Source organism: Grus americana, chromosome 31 (assembly GCF_028858705.1).
Source record: "Grus americana isolate bGruAme1 chromosome 31, bGruAme1.mat, whole genome shotgun sequence".
Taxonomy (NCBI): Eukaryota; Metazoa; Chordata; class Aves; order Gruiformes; family Gruidae; genus Grus; species Grus americana.
In genome coordinates, this window is record NC_072882.1 from 1,318,186 (window position 1) to 1,341,351 (window position 23,166).

At 70.3% G+C, this 23,166-nt stretch overlaps 3 protein-coding genes across 5 annotated transcripts; 2 read left to right on the forward strand and 1 right to left on the reverse strand.

The window, feature by feature from the left end:
* Window positions 1-97: 97 nt before the first annotated feature.
* Window positions 98-3,252, reverse strand: TSPAN31 (tetraspanin 31). The gene is made up of 6 exons (XM_054806919.1): window positions 3,055-3,252; window positions 2,254-2,421; window positions 1,463-1,543; window positions 1,020-1,169; window positions 792-920; window positions 98-694 (listed from the first exon to the last, which is right to left on the reverse strand). The coding sequence occupies exons 1-6, from the start codon at window positions 3,115-3,117 to the stop codon at window positions 620-622; spliced, it is 666 nt and encodes a 221-aa protein (XP_054662894.1). The 5' UTR covers window positions 3,118-3,252; the 3' UTR covers window positions 98-619.
* Window positions 3,253-4,599: 1,347 nt separating this feature from the next.
* LOC129198001 (uridylate-specific endoribonuclease C-like) lies at window positions 4,600-7,313 on the forward strand. Its single transcript, XM_054806915.1, has 6 exons — window positions 4,600-4,911; window positions 5,535-5,737; window positions 5,839-5,955; window positions 6,328-6,434; window positions 6,901-7,043; window positions 7,159-7,313. Exons 1-6 carry the CDS (start codon window positions 4,637-4,639, stop codon window positions 7,271-7,273), a joined length of 960 nt encoding a protein of 319 aa, XP_054662890.1. The 5' UTR covers window positions 4,600-4,636; the 3' UTR covers window positions 7,274-7,313.
* A 1,016-nt stretch (window positions 7,314-8,329) lies between these two features.
* AGAP2 (ArfGAP with GTPase domain, ankyrin repeat and PH domain 2) lies at window positions 8,330-21,849 on the forward strand. Of its 3 annotated transcripts, XM_054806893.1 has the most exons (19): window positions 11,527-12,993; window positions 14,817-14,875; window positions 14,956-15,043; window positions 15,475-15,560; window positions 15,641-15,782; window positions 15,877-16,011; window positions 16,324-16,445; window positions 16,539-16,691; window positions 16,859-16,945; window positions 17,034-17,138; window positions 17,220-17,382; window positions 17,465-17,584; window positions 18,155-18,301; window positions 18,639-18,698; window positions 19,011-19,162; window positions 19,255-19,345; window positions 20,025-20,247; window positions 20,335-20,590; window positions 20,965-21,849. In XM_054806893.1, exons 1-19 carry the CDS (start codon window positions 11,706-11,708, stop codon window positions 21,169-21,171), a joined length of 3,684 nt encoding a protein of 1,227 aa, XP_054662868.1. In that variant the 5' UTR covers window positions 11,527-11,705; the 3' UTR covers window positions 21,172-21,849. The 3 variants fall into 3 exon arrangements, with proteins under 3 accessions (XP_054662870.1, XP_054662868.1, XP_054662869.1); XM_054806895.1 differs by lacking the exons at window positions 11,527-12,993; window positions 18,639-18,698 and adding an exon at window positions 8,330-8,590 and having other exon boundaries at window positions 20,965-21,836; XM_054806894.1 differs by lacking the exon at window positions 18,639-18,698.
* The last annotated feature ends 1,317 nt before the right edge of the window (window positions 21,850-23,166 follow it).

The following is a 23,166-nucleotide window of genomic DNA, read 5'->3' on the forward strand; positions in this document are numbered from 1 at the left end:
TGTCACCGGGGGGGGGGGGGGGGGGGAATGGGACACGGGGGGGCTCTGCCCCATGGCAGGGGGGGACACGCTGCCCCACAGAGAGCCGGAGCCAGAGTCACTGGAGGGTGTTTATTGGGGACACGGTGACGTCCCTGTGGTGGCAGCGAGGGGGGGGGGGGGGGGGGAAGGGACGTGCCACCCTGTGTGTTGTGTCCCCCCCCCCCCCAGCAGTGTGGGGGGCACTGGGGGGGGCGCGACACACACGCCGTGGGGGGCTGGGGGCTGCTCGTCCCCTTCCCGGTGTATAAATAACCAGTACGCACCAGTTTGGGGGGGTCCAGAGTGGGATGGGGGGGGGGGCTCCTGGCACGGTGTCCCCTCCCAGTGTGTGGGGGGGGTGGTAGCCCTGGGCCCCCCCCGGGGTTGCTGTCCTGGGTGGGGGGGGGGACACGGGACAGGGGACACACGTGCCCAAGGCTTCATGTGGCCGCGGGGGGGGGGGGGGGCGGCCGATCGGCAGCCGGGGGACATGGCAGGAGCCACCGTGTGTGCGTGGGGGGGCGGGGGGGGGGGTGTCCCACACCCCCCAGCAGGGACGTGGCCCCCCCCCAGGCAGGGACGTGTGGCCCCCCCCGGGCTATAGGAAGGCGCTGGGGTTGGCCCGGGGGTCTTTCTGGTTGCGGTAGCGCATGGCCAGCCACACTCCCAGGATCTGCAAGAGAGGGGGGGGGGGTTGCAGTGGGGGGCTGCAGTGACCCCCCCCAAACTGTGTGAGAGCCAAGACACCCCCCCCCACCACCTCCCCTTACCTCCGTGAAGCTGAAGAAGAGCCCGACCCCCCCCAAAATTTTCAGGGCTTCATCCGAGTGCTGGAGCATCTTCTCGCCGCACGTCAGGCACTTGGCGCGGGGGTCTTTGCCCAGGAGGGTCTTACACTTCTGGGGGGGGGGGGGGGGGCAAAGAGATCGGCTGAGCGGTTGTGGGGGGGGCCAGAAGGGTTTTGGGGAACCCCCCCCCCATCCTAAAAACCCACTCACAGCGGGGCAGACGTGGAAGTCGGCCTGGAAGGCGTGCGCGGTGGGGGGGTCGGCGCTGCGGTTGAGCAGCCCGCAGCAGTCCAGCCGCCGCTCCAGCTCCGTCTTCGTTTCGTTGCTCAGGATGGGCCAAGCGGAGCTGAAAAGCCCCTCCTGTGCCGGGGAGAGGGGGGGGGGGGCACCAGGCAGGGACACCCCCCCACCCACCCCCCCAAAAAAAAAAAAATATTCAGCCAGTGATTTTCCACCCACGCCCCCCCCCCCCCGCTACAGGGAGAACCCCGCCAGCGGCGAGGGGTGGAGGGGGTGTCCCCATCCCAGCCCTCTGCACACTTTTGGGGGGCTGTGGACCCCCCCCCAGGGCATGCACGGGGCTGGGGGGGGTGTGTGTGTGCGCGCCCCCCCCCCCCCGTGGTGGTGCAGGCAGGGGTGCGGGCAGGACTCACCTGCCTGCTCCTGTTGATGGCCAGGCAGGAGCAGGAGACGCCGAACTGGAAGATGAAGACGAGCCCCAGGATGATCATGTACTGGGGGGGGGGGGTTAAGGGGGGGCCTGGACACACAGGACTGTGCCCCCCCCCCAGCTCTGTCACCCCACAAACCTCACTGCCCCCCATCTGCCCATGGAACGGGGGGAGCTCTTCTGGTCCCCGGTGGTGGCACTTCCAGCACTGCCCCCCCCCCCCTTCCCCAAAACAGGGGTACCAAGCCCCCCCCCCCCCATATTTCTAGGGTTGGGTCCATGCCAGAGTGCTCAGTCCTGTGTGTGTCCCCCCCCCCAGTTACAGGATACATCCCATGGGGGGGGCACACAGGCTGATGGGCTTGGGGACACTGATGGGGTTGGGGACACCTGGGGGGTGTCATCTGTGCCTCCCCCCAAAATATTTCTGGGGTTGAATCTATGCCCAAGTGCTCAGTCTGTTCCCCCCCCATTAAAGGATACGTCCTGGGGCAGGGGGGGGTGAGGGACACAACGCTGATGGGCTTGGGGACACTGTGGGGAGGGGTGGTTGGGGACACTGGGGGGGACACTGGGGGGGTGTCATCTGTCCCCCCCCCCCAATATTTCCAGGGTTGGGTCCATGCTGGAGTACCCCCCCCCCCCCCAAATTAAAGGGTACATCCCATGGGGGGGCCACACTGATGGGGTTGGGGACACTGAGGGGGGGGGTGTGTTGGGGACACCGAGGGGGGGGTGTCACCCGTGCCCCCCCCCCCCCAAACGAAAGGATACGAAGAAGAGCATGACCTGGTGGTGGTGGACGGCCCCCACCAGCCCCACGATGGCGATGAGGAGGAGGAAGACGCCGACGGCGATGACGCCGCCGATGAGGTGGATGCTGGAGACGATGCCGAAGCCTTTGCCCCAGGCGGCCACCCCGATCAGCAGCAGCCCCACCAGCTGGGGGGGGGGGGGGTGTCACTTGGGGACCCCCCCCCTCGGATAAGGTGGGGAGGGGGGGGGTCGTGGTGTCACCCTGCCTCAGTTTCCCCAGTTGGGTGAGGAGGAACTGGGCTCACTGGAGGCTCATGGGGGGGTGCTGGGGGTGCAGGGGGGTCCCAGTGTTGTGTGTGTCCCCCCCCCCCGGGATGTCACCCCCCCCCCCGGGTCCTCGTGGTTGGGGTGAGGCCCCCAAGGCCATGGGGGGGGCACAGCTCGAGGCCCCCCCACCCCACTGGGGTCCGTGGGGGGGGGTGGGGTGAGGCCGGGGCTGGCACAGGGACACTGGAGGGGGGGGTGGGTGTGTGACCTTTGACCCTGCTCCCCACTTCTGAGCCTGGCACCCCCCCCGCCCCACAGCCCCCCCCCCGCCCGGGCGGGTCCCGGCCCCCCCCAGCCTCACCCTTTGAGGGGGGGATGGTGTATGGGGGTGTGCCCCCGCCACCCCGGGGGGCTCCCAGCAGCGGGGGGACCCCCACCACAGGAGGGACCCCCCCCCCCCCGCCCCAAATCCGGGGGCGGGCGCCCCTTACAGGCCCCGGCCCCATCGGGCGCCCCTCCCTCCCCGGGCCCCCCCCCCCCGGCCCCGCTCACCACATAGACCACGTTGAGGGCGCAGAGGGCGTTGCGGGAACAGGCGAAGCCGCCGCACACCATGGCGGGGGGGTCCCGGGGAGGGAAGGGGGGAGCAGCGCAGCCCCGGCCGCTCCGGCCCCTTTAAATCCCGGCCCCGCGCCCAGCGCCGCACCGCGCCTGCGCGCCCCGCCCACCGCCGCGCGCCTGCGCGTGCTCCGCCACTTCCTCCTCCTTTCTTCCCGCCCCCTTCCCCACCCCCCCCTCGGCCTTGTCTACGCATGCGCGCTGGGAAAAGCGGGCGGAAGAGCCTGCTGGGAAGGGCAGCGCATGCGCCGAGTTAGCCCTGAGGCCGTGGTGGGAGTGAATGCCCGGATGGCGGGGGGAGGATCTGAGGGCCCAGGCCCGGCCCCCCCCCCCCCCCCAGGTCCCCTATAGCCCCCCAGGCCCCCCAAGGCCCCCCAGAGCCTCCCCGGTTGCCTGTTGCCACCCAAGGTCCCCTAGCCGCCCTCCCAGGCCCCTCATGACCTCCTGTAGCCCCGCCATGTCCCATAGACCCCCCATACCCCCCCCCCAGCCCCCCCGTACCCCCCCCCGGTCTCCTATAGTCCCCTATACCCCCCAGGTCCCATAGACCTCCTAAAGTCCCCCCCAGGCTGCCCCCATCCTCCGTGCCCCCCCGCCCCATGGCCCCCACATTCCCCCAGGCACTCCTCAGCCCCCCCATAGCTCCCAGGGGGACTCTTCCCCCCCCCCCCCAAAGCTTCTTCAGTCCACACCATGGTCCCCTATAGCCCCCCCAGGTACCCCATAGCCCCCCACAGTCCTCCTAAGCCCTCCCAGGGTTCCCCGCAACCCCCCATGTACCCCATAGACCCCCCCATACTGCGGGGTGTCTATGGGGTACAGCCCCCCCCCCCCCAATCCTTTAGACTGCCCTGTGGTCTCCCGTAGTCCCCCCAGTACCTATAGGCCCCCATGACCCCCCCAAACCACATCCAGACCCCCCCCCATAACCTACCGATCTCCCCACGGCCCCTGCAGCCACCCCAGTACCCCAAGACCCCCACACTCCACCCCAGAGCTGGGTGCAGGGGGGACCGGGGAGGGGCTGTGCCCTCCCCCCCAGTCCCTGGGAAGGCCTTGGAGGGGCCACATTTGGTCCCTTAAATATTAAACAGCCCCAGCGATAAGGTGGGGCTGCTGCCAGGCCGCTCCCTGGGGGGGTGCCCAGGGATTTTGGGGTGTTAAACACCCAAGGAGGGGGTTGGGGAGCCCCTGCCCTGTGTGGCCATGGGGGGCAAGGGTAAAATGGGGGGGGGAATGTCCCCAAATTGCCTCTTGGACAGCCAGGCTCTGAGCGGTGCTGAGCCAGGGGGGGTCGGCCAGTGCCTGGACAAAGCTGGGGTGACTCACGGGGTACGGCTGAACCCCCCAACCTGCCCTGGCTGGGCTTGGGGTGTGTGTGTGTGCGTGTCCCGGGCACTGGTGTCCCCACCTCATCGGGGAGGCCCAGCTGCTGCCAGCCCGGCCTTCGGGCGTTATCGGCGGCGATAGTGGCGGCTATAAACCCCCCCCGGCCGGGCCGGCACGGCCGAGCACCATGGCGGCGGCGGCGCTGGGACTGCTCTGGCTCCTGGCCTTTGCTGGCGTGGGGGGCAGTGGGGGGCCCGGCCCGGTGTCCCCCCTCCCGGGGCACCACTGGGACGCGGCCCCCGTCACCGTCCTGTTGGTGTCGGAGCAGGAGCTGAGAAGCCTCTCGGAGCAGCTCTACAGCGCTGACGAGAACCGTGCCGGCACCGGGGACATCGTCCTCCACCTGCAGCACCGGGTCACCGCCGAGCAGGCCAGAGCCGGCACCGACTACGCTGCCCAGAGGTGGGGGCCGGGGCACCTTCCTTTACCCAGCGGTCTGTCCGTCCCTCCCTCCTTCCATCCCTCCCTCCATCCCTCTGTCCATCCTTCCGTCCCTCCATCCTTCTGCCCATCCCTCTGTCCATCCTTCCATCCATCTCTTCCTCCATCCCTCCCGCCATCCCTCTGTTCTTCCATCCCTCCATCCATCCCTCCCTCTGTCCATCCCTCTGTTCCTCCATCCCTCCATCCTTTCCTCCCTCCATCCTTCCATCCCTCCATCCATCCATCCCTCCATCCATCCCTCCCCATCCCTCCCTCCATCCCTTTATCCACCCACGCGTCCACCCAACTCTCCGTGCGTCCATCCATCCGTCTGGCCTTCCTCATCCCCACGTCTGCCCGTCCGTGCGTTCATCTCTCCGGCCATCTCCCTGCCCACCGGGTCCAGCTATCCACCCCCTCTTGTCCAATGTTCCACCGTCCCGTCCATCCGTCTGTCCCATCCATCCGTCTCATCCATCCCTCTGTCCCATCCGTCCGTCTCTCCCATCCATCTGTCCCGTCCATCCGTCTGTCCGCCCCAGTCCTTCCATCCACCCCATTCCCTTCCCGCCCCCGTCACCCCCCTCCTCCCCACATCCCAGGCTCTTTTCCTACGTGGCGGAGGAGCGGCTCTTCTCCCGGCCCACCTTCTCCCGCTTCCTGGCCCTGCTGGACAACTACGAGGAGGTGACGGGCCACGACGAGACGGTGACGGCCAAGGAGGAGAAAGAAGAGGAGGCCTTCCTCGACGCTGTTTTCCAGACACGCGTCATGGCCACGCTCACCAGCTTCTTCCTCGCCAAGGGTAGGGGGTGAGGATGAGGAGGGCTGGGGGGGGTCTGTGGCCAGGTGGGGGGTGGCTGTCCCCACGGTGGGGCTGTCCCCACGGCGGTGCGGTCCCCGCAGGGCTCTACCCCTCGGAGGAGGCTTTCCGGGCTGATCTGAAGGAGATGTGGTTCGGACTCTACTCGCGCTCCAGCGGGAAGGCTCTCGACTCCTCCGGCTTCGAGCACATCTTCCACGGTACGAGGGGGACGGGGGGGACACGGTGGGGACAGGGGGGAGACTGTGGGACAAGGGGGATGGAGCTGGGGGGGGGGCGTGGGGGGGACACAGGGAGGATGGAGCTGGAGGGGATGAGGGGACAGGATGGATGGAGCTGGGGGGGGATGTGGGGGGACAGGGGGGATGGAGCTGGGGGGACAGAAGGGACGGGGAGGCTGGAGCTGGGGGGACAGAAAGGATGGAGAAGGTGGACGTGGGGGGACGTGGGGGGACAGGGAAGGTGGAGCTGGGGACACAGAAGGGACGGGGAGGCTGGAGCTGGGGGGACAGGGGAAGGCGGGGCGGGGGGCCGTGGGACGCGTCGGTGCCACCCTCACCTGCGGTGCCCAGGGGAGATCAAGAAGGGGAAGGTGTTGGGCTGCCACAGCTGGGTGCAGCTCTACGCCCTGGAGCGCTCGGGGCGGCTCAACTACCTGAGCTACAGCTACGACGGGCCCGTGAGTGCGGGGACGGGGACACCGGGAGGGGATGGCCGCCACGGGGACCCGGCTCCTGGCAGCCCCCGGGGTCCCCATCCCCACCACCAGCACCCGCAGGGTCCCCAGCCAGGGTCTCCATCCCCTCGGGACCGTCCCCAGGGTCCCGGTTCCTCCGTGACCATCCCCGAGGTCCCCGCCATCGCTAACCCCTCCCCATGAGCGTCCCTAGAGCCCCCCCCCCGACCCTCCTCGTCCCCCCCCCACCGCCACCATCCCTGTCCCCAGTGTCCCACCAGCCGTCCCCACCGTCCCCCTCACCCCCATCACCGCCTCCCCCCACCCGGCGCATCCCCGACGTCCCCGTTTCCCCCCGCCGTGACCGTACCCAGAGTCCCCCCCCTCTCCGTGACCGTACCCGGCATCCCCTCGGTGGCCGTGCCCGCTGTCCCCCCCTAACACGTGTCCCCCCGCCCCGTGCCCGCAGTGGGACACCTTCCCCGACGTCCTGGCCCTGCAGTACCGCTGGAGCGGTTACCTCAAGAGCGTGGGCTCCACGTTCGTGGGCTCCAGCCCCGAATTCGACCTGGCCCTCTACACCCTCTGCTACAAGACCCGACCCGACCGCCAGTGAGTTGGGGACCCACGGGTGGGACGGGGTGGGGTGGGGGGGACAGGGGACACACGGAGGGGTGCGGCGCGGCTTTTGGCGGGGGGGGGGGTGTCACGGTCGCCATCCCTGCAGGTGCCACGTGAGCCTGGGGGGTAAAGCCGCCACCATCCAGACCTACTCCTGGGCCAACTCCTTCTACGGGGACAACGAGCGCTTCGTGGCCTCCTCGTACCCCCTCAGCCCCTGAGACCCCCCCAGACCAATAAACCTCCGCTCGCCACCCCCCCCCCCCCGTCTCCCCGCCTCTGCTTGGGGGGGGACCGGGGGACAGTGCCATTGCTGTTGTCCCCCCACCCTGGGGGGTGCTGGGCCACGTCAGGGTGGTGGGAAGCCGTGGGGTCGTGGCTGGGGAGGGGGGGGAGGATGTCCCCGAGGGTCCCGTGGTGTCCCCGTCCCCTCCCCACGGGACCCCGTGGCCGCCTGACGTGAGGGTGGGCTGTCGCTAGCGTGTCCGTGTCACTGTACACATGTCCCTAGCGTGTCTCCGTGGCTGCACACGTGTCCCTAGTGTGTATTCGTCACTGTACACACGTCCCTAGTGCGCCTGTGTCACTGCACACATGTCCCCTGCGTGGCTTCACGCGTGTCCCCAGCACGTCTACGTGTGTCCCTAGCATGTCCACGTGGCAGCACACATGTCCCCTGCGTGGCTGCGTGGCTGCACGCGTGTCCCTCACATGTCCATTTGGCTGTACAGATGTCCCTAGCACGTACATACGGCTGCACGCGTGTCCCCAGTGTGCCCGTGTCACTGCACACACATCATTAGCGTGTCTGTGTGCTTGCACACGTGTCCCCAGCGTGTCTGAGGCTGCACGAGACTCCCATGGGCGCACGTCTAAGTGTCCTGGTGCATCCCCAGCACACGCGTGTCCCTGGCATGTCCCCGACCAGTGCCCGGCTGCGTGTGCGTGTCCCGTGCCGCTTGTCCCCACCGCCCGTGTCCCCAGCCTGTCCCCCCCCCACCAGCTCCCTCCCGTCTCCCCTCCGCGTCCCCACTCGTCGTGGGGCTGCCGGAGGCGGCGAGCGCGGGCGTGCCGGGCCGTGCCGTGCCGTCCGACGGGCTCCGGCGTGTCCCGACGCGTTGACGGGGCCGGGCACCGCCACGCCGCCCCGGTGCTCCCTGGGTTCCCAGGCCCAACCCTGCGCCCGCCGGCGGGCGCCCGTGCCAGCCCCACCGGGGTGACGCCAGCCCCACCGGGGTGACGCCAGCCAGGAAGCGCAGCCCGGCGTGGTGGCGGGGCCGGATGAACCGAGGGGTTGACGCCGCCGAGCGGGGCAGAACCCCGGGTTGAGCCATGACCCCGGGGACCCGGCGGGACCCTGCCCGCACCTAAGGGTGCCATGACCCCCCCCCGGCAGCAGGTGCTGGCCGCCATCCGGGCGGAGGTGAAGCGGCACGAAGGGGCCAAAAAACACGTGAATAAGTTGATTCAGTTGGTGGAAACGGTGCCGGATCCGCGGCTCAGGGCCAGCCTCACCGCGTCCCTCTGCGTGGTGCAAGGTACGGGCAGCACGGGGGTCTGGCAGGGAGCGGGCAGCGGGTCGGGGGGGGGGTGTGGGCAGGTGAGGGAGGGATGGGCAGAGGGAGGGATGGAGGAATGAGGGCACGGGGGGGCGGGTGGATGGATGGATGGACGGACGGACGGATGGACGAACAGGCAGAGGGACGGGCAGAGGGACAGGCAGAGGGACAGGCAGAGGGACGGGCAGAGGGACGGGCTGGCGGATAGACGGAGGGATGGATGGATGGACGGATGGACAAGGTGACGTTGGTCCTCCCTGACCAGCACCCTGACCCGCTGCTGGTGCCCACCGGTGCCTGCGGCCGCGCTGGGGGTGCCTGTCCCAGCTCGGAGGGGTCCCCCCACTTCCAGGGGGTCACCCCAAACCGTGAGGCATCGGCACCCCGGTGCGGCCGAGGCCCAATCCTGCCCGGTGCCATGCCAGGGGCCTGGCTGGGCCCAGCAGCACCGCTCCCCCCTGCCGCCCCGCCATGGGGACACATCTGGGGACACAAGGGGGGCGCAGGGACCCGCCGTGGGGGGGCTGGGGGTCGCAGCCCCCCCTTTGCCGCAGCTGTGCCGTCGAGGTGGTTTCCGGTGCAACAGTCCCAGCGCTGCGGTCGGTGACGTGGGCCGTTTCCTCACCTCCGGCGGTCGCCAAGGGGGGGCCCTGCTTCTGGGGGCGCCCACAGAATTTTGGGGGGGGCTCTCCCACCTCATGTTTCCCCCTCAGCGGGTGTCTGCTGGAATGGCGTCACCGGGGGCACAGGTGCCGGCGCGCACCCCCCCCCCTTCCTGGTGCTGAACCCCCGCATCCCTGTGCCCCCCCCTTGTGTGCTGGCATCTCCCCAGCATGGTTGCCATGGTGACAGGAAACAGGGGGATGCCTTGTTGCTAAGCACCCGTAAAGTGGTACCCGCAGCGATGGGGGGGATGCAGGACCCCCCCACCCCAGCCCCCCGATTCCAGGGGGAGCACTGGGGGGGGGGGCAACAGGGCCTGGCGATGTGGGATGGGGACACGGCTGTCCCGGCGGGGGGTGTCAGGCCTGGCGTGACCCCGTCCCACCCCCATAGCGTGGGACATGGTGTCACGACGGCCACCCCCAAGCGATGGGGGGTACTGGGGGGGCACTGGGAGGGACCGGGCTGTACTGGAGGGGGGGCAGCACTGGCGCCATGGGGGGCTGAGAGGGGCCAGAGCCCCCAGCCTGGCATGGGGACAGGGTCCAGCCAGGGGCAGCGTGTCCCTTCCCTGGGGTCATGGGGCTGGGGTGACAGGGAGGGACAAGGGGGGGCTCAGGGGGTGCCCCCCCCCAGCCCTGGCGGGTGCTGGGGGGGACACACATGCCGCGGTGGCTCGCCGTGGGCGGGTTGCTGGGACGACGCGCCCGGCTCTGTCACGAGCACCAGAGACGTGCCAGATCCCCGGGGACCCCCCCGGGGGGGTGGGACACGCAGCCCCAAGCCCCATGGGCCACCCGTGTCCCCTCAGCACCAGGCACCTCTGTCCCATAGGGGACACGGGGTCAGGTCCCCTCCCCATCCTTGGGTGCCGGGGTGCCAGCACCCACCTCCCGGGCGCCCTGCGGTGGGCACAGAGGGGTGGGGGATCCCACCCCGCCGAGCCTGAGCACGCGCCGCGTCCCCAAGGTCCGTGCCTGTCCCCAAGCGCCGTGTCTGTCCCCAAATGCCACGTCTGTCCCTCGGCATCGTGTCCGTCCCCGTGCCCTGTGTCTGTCCCCATCCCCCTGCCTGTCCCCGGGGTCCCACGTCCACCCCAGGACCCTGCGTCCGTCCCCAGGCCCTGTGTGCCCCCCCCCCCAAGCTGGCAGCGTGTGTGACCGGGGCGGGGGGTCACGCTGGCGGGGTGGGGTGGGGGGGGACACACACGGACACGACACAGGCCGGGGAGGTGGCCGGGCGTGGCGGTGACAGCTTGGTCCGGGTGTCACCGGTGGGTGCCACGGTTGGTCCCCCATCGCCAGCCCTGCTGTTGCCGTGGCAACGGGATGCGGAGGATTTCTGCGCCGCTGCTAAAAATGCCCGAAAACGGGCGGCTGGGGCCTGCCCCGTGTCATGGCCACCCCCGGCCCCCCCAAGCTCCCCCACCCTCCCCCCGGTGCCCCCCCCAACCCCCCAGTGCTGCCCCAGGGGGGTGCAGGGTGCTGGCAGAGGGGGAGGGAGGGAGGGATGGCGGCGGGGGGGGGGCACAGCGAGGGGGTGCAGGGGGGTGCAGAGGGCAGGGGAGTGTCGGGCAGCGCAGGCAGGTACCGGGGGGGGGGTATCGGGGGGGGGGGGCGCCCGGGAGCGCTCGCGCCTGCCCGGTAGCGGCGGGGCCGCCGCCCGCCCCCGCCCCCGGCCCGGCCCCGGGAGCGGCGCATGGCGGAGAGCGGCGGCCCCGGCCCCCCCGGGCCGCGCAGGGCCCCCCCCGCCGGGCCCCGGCCCCCCCCCGTCCCCGCCGCCACCGCCTCCGCCAAGGACGAACCCGTCGGGGCGCTGCCGTGAGCCCCGGTCCCGGGGGGTCCCGGGCATGGCCCCCCCCGCCCCATAACCCCCATCTCCCCCCCCATAACCCCCCTCCCCATCACCCCGCGCCCCATAACCCCACCCCACTCCATCACCCCCCCATCACTCCTCCCCCCCATCCTATAACCCCCCCCCCATCGCCCCCCTCCACCCCCACCCCCCCCCATCCAGCTCGGGGAAGGGGGGGAGGGAGCCCCCCACGATGCCCCCCGGTCTCTAACCCGGGGTGGGGGTGAGTGGAGGGAGGGGGGGCGGCCCCGATCCCGGCGGGGAGGGGGGTGTGGGGTGTGGGGGGGGTGGATTTGGGAAAGGGGGGGGGGCGCGGCGGCGGTGCCAACCCCTCCGGGGGCGGGCGAGCGGGGAAGGCTTCGGGGAGGCAGGGCCGGGGGTGGGGACCGCGCCGAGCATCCTCCCGGCACCGGCGGACGCGGAGCCGGCGAGGGGAGGGAGGAAAAAAAAAAAAAAAAAATAAAGGGGGGGTTGGGGGGGGAAACGAAACGCCACAGGGAAGCAGGGGAGGGGGGGCTCTGCCTGCCTGCCTGCCCGGCTCGGGGGGGGTGGGGGGGTGTTTGCCCTGCCCGCACCCATGAGCAGGACCACCGGCCTCCAGCGCCGGACCACCTACCTCATCTCCCTCACCCTGGTCAAGCTCGAGTCGGTGGCAGCCCCAGGGGAGCAGGAGCAGGCGGGGGGGGGAGGCGATGGAGCCCCCCACCCCGGGCAGGCGGCGGATGCTGCCCGCGCCGAAGACCCCGGCGGCGGCGGCGGCGGCGGCAAAACCAAGAGGCCCGAGCGGCTTTTCCAGCGCCAGGACGCTCTCTGGATAAGTACCGCCGGTTCCGGCCCCACCGACGCCCCGGTGACCCCCGGCAGCCCCCGGACCCCCAGTCCCGGCCCAACGCCGACGGGCGAAGGTTCGGTTGCCCCACGGCTCGCCGAGCCCCGCGGCGGGCATGGCGCCAACCGCCCCCGCTCACCCGCCTCGACGCCTGCCGCCGGCCCGCCCGCCGTGCCCCCCAAACCCGACCCGGCCTTGTTGCCCCCCGCCGTGCCCCCTAAACCCGACCCGGCCTTGTTACCCCCCCCTCCGGTGGTACCCCCTAAACCCGACCTGGCGTTGCTGCCCCCCCCTCCCGCCGTACCCCCTAAACCCGACCCGGCGTTGCTTCCACCCGCCGTGCCCCCCAAACCCGATGCTCTCGCCCGGGGGGCCAAGGGCACCTTGGAAGCGCCGGGGGAGCGCGGTCGGGCACCCCAGGAGTGCCCCCACCCCTCGGCACCCCCCCGTCGCCCGCTGCTGGGCCAAGCCAGCTGGGGTTACCCCGAGGCTGCCCCGGACGGGGGCAAACCCCCCTCCCACCCGGCACCCGGTGCATCCTCACCGCACCCAGCCGCCGGCGCCCGCCGGTTACGCCTGGCCGGCACCAAACCCTTCAAGACGGTGACCACCAGCGGTGCCAAGGTGGGCTCCGACGCCAAGACGGGCAAAAGCACCCACAAAACCGCCGGCAGCCGCCTCTCGTGGCCCGAGGGCGAGGGCAAGGGGCGCCCCAAACCGGGGGGCAAAGCGGGTGCCGAGGGCGGCCCCCGACCGCCGGCGCGGGCTCGGCTCTCCCCCCGCAAAGGCAAAAGCAAGACCCTGGATAACAGCGATTTGCACCCGGGACCGGGCGGTTTGGCGCCGGTACCCGCTCCCCCTTTGACCGAAACGGGATTGAAACGGGGGCGCGAAGGCGGCCGAGCCTCCACCCGCGACCGCAAGATGCTCAAGTTCATCAGCGGGATCTTCGCCAAGAGCCCGGCAGCCACCCCCACCCACCCTGCACCCCCCTGGGCCCTGCTCAGCACCGACCTGGGCAGAGGCGCCTCCCCCAGTGAGTACTGGGCTGGGGGGGGGGGGGCTCGGGGGGCTTTTGGGGGGGGTCAGGGGGGCAGCTGGGGTCCGTCGTGCCTCAGTTTCCCCTGCATCCCTCGGTGACCTGGATGCAGGAGGGATGGGGGGGTGGGTACCGCCGGGTGCCCACGTCCATGTGCCGGCTGTGCCGTGGGATGTTGTGCCGTGCCTCAGTTTCCCGGTGGCTGCGTGTGGGGAATCTGGGATGGGAGAGGGGGGTGCTCCCGGATATGTGGGTTCACTTGCCGGCTGTGCCCGTGTGGGGCTGGGACTCATGTGGGGCAGAAGGACCCGGCTGCGCCCCACGGCTGAGGGGGGATCGGTGGGTGCTGGCGTACGTGGGGGGGGGCTGGTTGAGGACTTGTGACCCACCAGGCAGGGCCACCCCCGCGTGGGGGGACCCAGGCGTCCCGGTCGGTGCCCGGCCTTGGGGTCCTGTGGGGCAGCTGACATGGGGGTCCCCAGGGCTGACCCTGGTGGGAGCTGCTGTGCCTCAGTTTCCCCTCTGGGGCTGGCTCCATCAGGCTCAGGGACCGACCCCCCCCCCACCCGTCTTTCCGTCCCAGCGTCTGTCCGTCCGTCCGCTCCTCCATCCCTGTCGCCGTCCCTGCGTCACACATTCGTCCGCCCGTCTGTCCCACTCGCCCCACATCCGTCTGTCCAGCTGCCCCAGAGCCACCCTGTGTCCGTCCCTCTGTCCGTCCTGCTCCCAGCCCCGACCCACTGGTGCCGTGGGGTGCGTGGGCAGAGCCTGCCAGGGACCCGGGGGTGGCAGCGGGGACACCCGTGGGTGGCAGCTCGGTGACGATGTGCGGGGTGACAGGCAGCAGCATTAACCCCTCGCCTGCTGCGCACCTGGTGGGGGGGGCAGCCCTGCGTATGGCACGGGGGAAACTGAGGCACGGGATGGGGAGGACCCTCTGCCTCTGCCCTGCCTCAGTTTCCCCTTCTCGTGGTGCAGGAGGTGAGGTGCCACGCTGCCCGAGGGGTGCTGGGGGTGCTGGGCAGGGGGGGTGTGGGGGGACGCAGGCAATGACCTTGTGCCACGCCGCGTGCTTGTGCCATGCCACGTCCTTGTGCCCCAAGCACGCTGGTGCCTGCCATGTTGTCGTGCACCACGTCCATCGCATCCTCGTGCCCATCGTGGGCCACGCTGTGTCCTTGTGCCATGTCGCACCCCGGTGCCCGTCGTATCCTCGTGCCACGCCACGTCCTCGTGCCACGCTGTCTCCTGGCGCTCATCGTGTCTCCGAGCCATGCCGCGTCCTTGAGCCACGCTGTGTTCTCATGCCCATCGTGTCCCCGTGCCACACCACGTCCTTGTGCCACGCTGCATCCTCCTGCCTGCCATGTTGTCACGCACCACGTCCACCGCATCCTCACGCCCATCGTGTGCCGCATCACATCCTCGTGCCGTGCCGTGTCCTGGTGCCCATCGTGTCCCTGTGCCACGTCCTCGTGCCACATCGTGTCCTGGTGCTCGTCATGTCCCCTTGCCATGCCACGTCTTCCTGCCACGCTGCATCCTCGTGTCCGCCGCATCCTTGTGTCCGCCGTGTCCTCGTGCCCACGGCCACATCCCTATCCCCGCCACGTCGCATCTCCGCATCCCTCCTGCCACCCCCGCCAGGCTCGGTGCGGTGCCGTTGCTTGGTGACAGCTCGTGGCCGCCCACGCAGGATGCTGCCAGCGGCGCTGCCGCAGGTCTGGGGGCGGCCGTGCCCCCCACCCCCACCCCGGGCTGGGGTGCCGGGGGGGTGCTGGGGGTGCCCGGGCACCATCTCACCCCTCTCCTCCCCGCAGAGGCCTTGGTGAACAGCCAGGAATGGACCCTGGGCCGCTCCGTCCCCGAGATCCGCCTGGTGGGTACCGTGTCCCCGTGTCCCTGCCCCGTGTCCTCCCGTCCTCGGCTGCCCTGACGTCTCCTCTGCCCTCTCCCCAGGGCGTCCTGGGCAGCAGCAAGAGCGGGAAGTCGGCGCTCGTCCACCGCTTCCTCACTGGCTCCTACGTGGGCCTGGAGCCCACCGAGAGTGAGTGGCCACGGGGCTGGGCATGGCCGTGGGGCTGGGCATGGCCGTGGGATGGGCATGGCTGTGGGGCTGGATGGGGCTATAGGGTTGGGCGTGACCACGGGCTTGAGCTTGGCCATGGGACGGACAAGGCCGTGCTGCTGGGCATGGCCACGGGGATGGACAAGCCATAGGGTTGGTCATGGCCATGGGATGGACGAGGTCATGGTACAGGGCACGGCCACGGTGCTGGGCACAGCCATGGGGACAGAGAAGGCCACGGCTGCGGGGCGGACAAGGCCACGGTGCTCGACAAGGGGATGGGCAAGGCCGTAGGGTTGGGCATGGCCATGGGGCTGGTGAGGCCATGGTGCTGGGCACGGCCATGGGATGCTGAAGGCCGTGGGTCAGGCGCAGCCACAGGGCTCCCCCCTCTCCTCCCTCGGCTCCAGGTGGTCAGTTCAAGCGCGAGATGATGGTCGATGGCCAGAGCCACCTCTTGCTCATCCGGGAGGAAGGAGGCGCCCCGGATGCCAAGGTATGTGGGGGCTGGGGGCCAGGAGGGAGCCGTGCCGGCCGGTGCCGAGCCCTGACCCCCCGTCCGCGTCCCCCCCCCAGTTTGCCAGCTGGGCAGACGCCGTCATCTTCGTCTTCAGCCTGGAGAACGAGAGCAGCTTCGAGGAGGTGACGCAACTGCACGAGCTGCTCAGCGGCTACCGGGGCGCCAGCGAGGTGGCCCTGGCGCTGGTGGGCACCCAGGGTGAGCTGGGGATGTGGGACCACCCCCATGGGGACGGCCACGGGCAGGGGACGACCCCCCCCCCTCCCCCGTCTCACTCCTTTGCTCCCCCCAGACAAGATCAGCTCCTCCAACCCCCGGGTGATTGAAGACGCCCGGGCCCAGGCGCTCTGCGGGGACATGAAGCGGTGCCTCTACTACGAGACCTGTGCCACGTACGGCCTCAACGTCGACCGCGTCTTCACTGAGGGTGGGTGTCCCGGGGCGCTCAGCTCCACTGGTGGGGCCGGTGGTGGGATGGATGGGGGCCGTGGCCGGTGGTAGGGGTGGGATGGAGGCTGGTGACCAGGTAGGACAGGGACCGTGGCCAACGTGGGATGAACACTGTGGTTGGGTGGGATGGGAATTGTGGCCAGAGGGGCACTGTGGTCAGGTGGAATGGGGACAGTGGATGGTGGCAGAGGTGGGATGGAGACCACGTTCAGGTGGGACGGGGACCATGGCCGGGTGGGTTGGGGGTCTCGTCAGCGTGGCCCGCCCTGACGCGAGGCTCCTGGTGCAGTGGCCCAGAAGGTGGTGGCACTGAAGAAGCAGCAGCAGCTCATGGCGTCCTGCAAGTCTCTGCCCAGCACCCCCAGCCACTCGGCCGCATCCACCCCCGTCGGGGGCATCCACCCTGGCCAGGTACCCCCCGGCTCGCCCCGGGCACTGCCCCCCCTCATCTGTCCCTCCGGCCACGGGACGCTGGTGCTGGGGCTGACCACGTGTCCTGTCCAGGCCAGCAATGGTGGCCACACCAGCGACTACTCATCCTCGCTGCCGTCCACCCCAAACATCAGCCACCGGGAGCTGCGGAGCGAGACCCCGGCCCCCCTGGGCACCCCCAGCTCTCTGCACCGCGGGGCCAAGCGCCGCACCAGCCTCTTTGCCGTGAGTGCGCCGGGACCCCGGCGGTGGCGGGGGGAGGACCTGTGGGACGTGTGGTACCCACGGTGTCCCCCCGGCAGGGTGCTGATGGGGGACACGCACGGTGTGTGACCCCCCCGCCCCCCCAGCAGTGCCACGCGTCCCACTGACCCCGTCCCCCCTCCCTACAGACGCGCCGGGGCAGCGACTCGGAGAAGCGGAGCCTGGACAGCCGGGGCGAGGTGGCGGGCAGCGGCCGTGCCATCCCCATCAAGCAGGTTGGCAGGGCGGTGGTGGCGGTGGTGGGACACGACGAGGTCCCCAGCTGTCCCCTCCCTGTCCCCCTCACTGTCCCTTCGTCCCCAGAGCTTCCTGCTGAAGCGCAGCGGCAACTCCCTCAACAAGGAGTGGAAGAAGAAGTACGTGACCTTGTCCAGCAATGGGCTCCTCTTCTACCACCCCAGCATCAACGTGAGTGTCCCCGTCCCCAGCGCTGTCCCCACGGCGGCGGGGGGAGCCCCTGGTCTCAGCCCCCGCCTGTCCCTGCGGCAGGACTACATCCACAGCACCCACGGGAAGGAGATGGACCTTCTCCGTACCACCGTCAAGGTCCCCGGCAAACGCCCGCCCCGCGCCATCTCTGCCTGCGGCCCCTCCGCCAGCATCAACGGGCTGGTGAAGGACGTGGGTGGGGGGACGGCACCTGAGGGTGGTGGTGAGTACCGGCGTGGTGGCGGCGATGGTGGTGAGGGGCTTCCGGGGAGACCCCCGTGTCACTGGTTCTTCTCAACCCGCAGCCGGCGCCTCCCCCGTGGGGCTCAGCCTCCCCCCAGAGCCGGGGATGAAGGGTGCGGGCAAGGGTGAGCGGTCCCTGCAGCGTTGCGCCTCCGCATCCAGCGCCAAGCTGTCCGGCTCCGGTGAGTGTCCTCGTCCTCATCACCTCTCCCGCTCGTGGACCCGGCCACCTCCCTGGGACAGAGCCAGGGACCTTCCCTGTGGTGGCCCCACTGGACTTGGTGGTCCCTGGTGAGCCTGGGGACTCAGTGGTCCTTGGTGGCCACAATGAACCTGGTGACCCTGGTGAGCCCAGTGGCCCCAGTGGATTTCGTGACCCTGGTGGCTCCAGTGGTCCTGGTGACCCTGGTGAGCCAAGTGGCTCTTGTGGTCCTGGTGGCCCCAGTGATCCTGGTGAGACCTGTGGACTTGGTGACCGTGGTGGCTCCAATGACCCTGGTGACCCCAGTGAGCCCAATGGCCCTGGTGACCCTGGTGACCCCACTGGCTTTGGTGGACTTGGTGACCCTGGTAGCCCTGATGACACCAGTGAGCCCAGTGGCACTGGTGGACCTGGTGACTCTGGTGGCTCCAGTGGCCCTGGTGACACTGGTGGACTTGGTGACCCCGGTGGCCCTGGTGCTCCTGGTGAGTGTGGTGGCCCTGGCGAGCTCCGTGGCCCCCAGCACCCCAGCATGTGGGTCTCTCAGCAGACGGCCCCCCCACCTTTGAGGCCATATCCAGCCCCAGCAGCTCAGGCAAAGACCCGCCGCCGTCGCCCATGATCGACAGAAAGAAGCACCGACGGAAGAAGCTGATGACGCCATCCAAGACGGAGGGCTCGGCAGGGCAGGCGGAAGGTGAGAGCCGTGGGGACGGTGCCCCGAGCCCCAGTCACTCGTGGACAGTGGCCACGGAGCCGTGGGGACAACGCCACCGCGCCCCACGGGGATGATGCCCCAGGGCTCCGTCGAACGGAGGATCTGGGCCTGATCCTGCCCCTGCACACCTCCTTGCCACGCTCAGCCACCGCTGCCCTGCCCATGCGTGTCCCCCCCTTCGCTCTGCCACCGCCTGCCACCCCCCTGCACCCCGGTGCCGTCCCCCGTCCCCCCCCCCCGGGGCTTTGCGGGCTCCTCTCGTGACTCTCTCTCCCCCTTTCCTCTCTCTGCTCTCGCTGCCCCGGACCCTCCGCAGCCAAGCGCAAAATGTGGAAATTAAAAAGCTTTGGTAGTTTAAGAAATATTTATAAAACAGGTAACGTGGTGCGTGGCGCGTGGCCTGCTCCACTCATGCATGTGGCTGTGTCCCATCCTCGCCTGCCGCCATCGCATCCCCTGCCCCATCCTCCCCTCGCTGCCCGGCGGGTGGGCAGAGATGGGGGGGGGGTGTCCCTGGGAGCGGGTGGGTGGTGGGGACCACCGAGGTGGGCACCCCTTTGGGTGCAGGGAGTGGGTGGGTGTGCTGGGGGGGGGGTGGGTTCGGTGGGCGCTGGGGCAGCCTGGCACCCTCCCGGGTATGGGAGCCCCCCGTCCCACCACCCGTCGCGGGGGGTCTCTGGTCCCACAGAGGAGGAGAACTTCGAGTTCATCATCGTGTCCAGCACGGGTCAGACGTGGCACTTCGAGGCGGGCAGCTTCGAGGAGCGTGACGCTTGGGTGCAGGCCATCGAGAGCCAGATCCTGGCCAGCCTGCAGTGCTGCGAGAGCAGCAAGAACAAGGTAGGACCCCGCGGGCAGCTGGGGGGGGGGGGGGCCACGATGCCACTGACCCCCTCCCTGCTCACCACCACCACCGCCCCCGTCTCCCCCAGGCTCGCATGGACAGCCAGAGCGAAGCCGTGGCCATCCAGGCCATCCGCAACGCCCGGGGCAACTCGCTCTGCGTGGACTGCGGGGCACCCAGTGAGTCTCGGGGGGGGGGGGGGGCAGCACATGGGGCCACAGGCCAAGGGGGGGCATTGGTTGGATGGCGCTGTGGGCTACATGGGGCCATGGCGGGGGGGCCATTGGTCACACAGTGCCGCAGGCCATGGGGGGCCATGGGGGGGGCCATCAGTTGCATGGGACCATGGGCCGTGGGGGGCTATTGGCCATGTGGGACAGTGGGGCCACGGGCCGCGTGGGGCCATTGGTTGCGTGGTGCCGTGGGCCATGCGGGTCCATGGGCCTTGGGGCGCTGTTGGCCCTGTGATACCACGGGCCACGTGGGGCCACGCAGTGTCATTGCTCTTGTGGTGCCATGGGCCACGCGGAGCCACGGGCCGTGGGGTGCCATCGGTCACACGGCGCCATGGGCCCTGCAGTGCCATGAGCTGTGTGGTTCTATGGGGTGACAGGATGCCACGGGCCACCCAATGCCCTGGGCAAGGAAGAGCCATGTGCCACGTGATGCCGTGGGCCACACGGTGCCATGGGTCACACCGTGCCGCGCACCGTGGGGTGCCACAAGCCAAGAGGTGCCACGGACCACGCAATGACCACAGGCTGCCATGGGCCGTGCCATGGGCCAGGCGGCCCCGCGGGCCACCCAATGCCCCCAGCGCGGTGCCCACGGTCTCTGTGCATTCCCCCCTTCCTCCAGACCCCACCTGGGCCAGTCTGAACCTGGGGGCCTTGATCTGCATCGAGTGCTCGGGGATCCACCGCAACCTGGGCACCCACCTGTCCCGCGTGCGCTCCCTCGACCTGGACGACTGGCCCCGGGAGCTCACGCTGGTGCTGACCTCCATCGGCAACGCCACCGCCAACAGCATCTGGGAGAAGAACCCGCAGGGCCGCTCCAAGCCCACCCACGAATCATCCCGGTGGGTGATGTCCCCCACCACCCGCCACGTCGATGCCGTGCCACCTCCCCGGTGCCACGCGGTTCCTCATGCCACCCATCTCCCCAGGGAGGAACGGGAGTCGTGGATCCGGGCGAAGTACGAGCAGCGGCTTTTCCTGGCGCCGCTGCCAGCGGCCGAGGCGCCGCTGGGGGAGCAGCTCTTCTGTGCGGTGCAGGAGAAGGACCTGGAGATGGTGCTGCTGCTCCTGGCCCACAGCAAGAAGGAGCAGCTCAACGTCAGCACCGGTGACAAGGACCGGCGCACGGCACTGCACGTGGCCTGTGATATGTCCCTCGTGGTCATCACCCAGCTGCTGGTGTGGGTACGTCGTGGCAAGGGGGCGAGGGGGGGGGGGCAGGGGTGGGTGGTGGAGGGGCTGTGGCGTGGCATGGGGGGGCGTGGGGTGGGCGTGGGGCACGTGGAATGGTCATGGGGATCATGGCATGGTTCAGGGGGGACACGGCGTGGCTGTGGGGACGATGACATGGCTACGGAGGGATGTGGCGTGGTCACGGGGATGATGACGTGGCTACGGGTGACCGTGGCGAGGTCATGGGGACCGTGGCGTAGCTATGGGGGGGAGATGGCACGGCCACGGGGATTGTGGCATGGCCGTGGGGGACGTGGCATGGCCATGGGGGACGTGGCACATCCATGGGGGACACGGCACGGCTGACGCGTCAGCTGTGCCCGCAGTACGGCGCGGACGTTCGGGCGCGGGACGCGCAAGGCCGCACGGCGCTTTTCTACGCCCGCCGCGCCGGCAGCCAGGAGTGCGCCGACATCCTGCTGCAACACGGCTGCCCCGGCGAGGGCCCCGGCGGCCCGGCCACCCCTGGGATACGCCGCAAGAGCAGCTGCGCCAGCGTGGGTCCCTGCGAGCCCCGGACCGCCCTGGTATAGCCGGCAAGGGGCCCGGCGCCCGCTCGGCATCCCCCCCCCCCCACCCGGACTGCAGGTGCCCGTGGGCCCCGGCTCGGCCCCGGCATCACCCACTGCCACCCCACGGTTTGTATTTTTGATGCTCTATTTATTATTCAGCTCCCGCTGGGGTCTCTTCTGGTCCTGTCCCCCTGCCAGTGCCACATCCTCCCCCCCCTCCGACCCCACCGGGGCTCGCGGTGGTGGCACTGCCACCCGGATGCCCGGGTCCCCCTCCCGGTGCCACCGCGACCCCCCCCCCCCCCCGTGCATCGTGCCCCGGCGCGGGGTGGGCACCGCGTCTCGGCACAGCCCTGCCGGGGTTGGGACACCAGGGCTCCCGGGCTGGCGCCGTGGCCGGTGACACCCCTGCCCGTGTCACCCCCCCTCATGCCACCCCTGCCTGTGCCACCCCCCCGCCCCGTGGCACCCTGCTCACATCACCCCATTGTGCCGCCCCCCCCCGCGTCACCCCCAGTCGTGTCACCCTCCCCATGTCATGCCCAGCCATGTCACCCCCTCTGTGCCCCCCCCCCCGGCCGTGCCACCCTCCCTGTGCCCCCCCCAGCTGTGCCACCCCATCCCCTGGCGCAGCCCCCCGGCTCCGTGGCAGGAGCAGAGCAGACCCCCCCCCCCCCTCGTTTTCTACAACAACCTTTTGTACACCCCCTCCCCCCTGCCGTGGCCTGACCGCGCCCCCTTGCCCCCCCCCCTCCCTTTTTCTTGGCGTCCCCTTGGGAACCTCTTTAATTTATTGCTTCGTTTAGCGTTAGGATAGAGCCAGCCCCCCCGCCACGGTGCCACGGTGCCCGGCGGGGGGGGGAACCACCGGCGGGACCCCTGCCACTTCTCCCGCTGGCCGTGGGCCTGGAGGGGGGGGCCCACCCCACCCTGTCCCCTGCCCTGGGACCCCCCCATGAATGTAGGGCCCCCCCCCTGCTGTGACGCCCCCGACGTGCCCCGCAGCCGGCAGGGCTGAGCCAGGACCCCCAGGTTGGGGGTCTGGGGGGTGCCGGGGGGGGTCCGGGCCATGCTGGGGGGGGGGTCCGGGCCGTGTACAGCGTTTTCATCTCTCGGATTGTAACTGTAAGTACGTAACAATGTCAGACTTGGCGCTGTGACCGTGGCTGCTCCTTCCTGGCGTCGTGGCACGGGGTGGCGGGGGCACGGGGGGGGGGTGGTCAGGCTGCGGAAATGGTCTGGGGTGCGGCCACGGGCCTGTGGCGTGGCTGGGTGGGTTGTGCTGTGGGGCTGTGCCACGGTGCCACGCCGGTGGAGCTGTGCCACGGCTCAGTGCTGGAGAGCCACGGGGCCGAGATGGTGGTCCTGTGCCGCGGTGCGATGCTGCAGAACCATGTGATGGGGCCACGGTGCCACGGGTTGGTGATGGAGAGCCACGGTGCCACACCGGTGGAGCTGTACCACGGCTCGGTGCTGGCGAGTCACAGTGCCATGCCGGTGGAGCTGTGCCACAGCTCGGTGCTGGAGGGCCACGGTGCTACGGCTCGGTGCCGCTGAGCCACGGTGCCACACCAGTGGAGCTGTGCCAAGGCTCAGTGCTGGAGAGCCACGGTGTCACGCCGGCGGAGCTGTGCCACGTCTTGGTGCCGGAGAGCCACGGTGCCACGCTGGCGGAGCTGTGCCACGGCTCAGTGCTGGAGAGCCACGGTGCCAGGGCTTGGTGCTGGTGAGCCATGGTGTCACGCCGGCGGAGCTGTGCCAGGGCTCGGTGCTGGTGAGCCACGGTGCCACGCCGGCGGAGCTGTGCCACGGCTCAGTGCTAGTGAGTCACAGTGCCACGCTGGTGGAGCTGTGCCACAGCTCGGTGCCAGAGAGCCACGGTGCCACGCCGGCGGAGCTGTGCCACGTCTCGGTGCTGGAGAGCCACGGTGCCAGGGCTTGGTGCTGGTGAGCCATGGTGCCACGCTGGCGGAGCTGTGCCAGGACTCAGTGCTGGAGAGCCACGGTGCCAGGGCT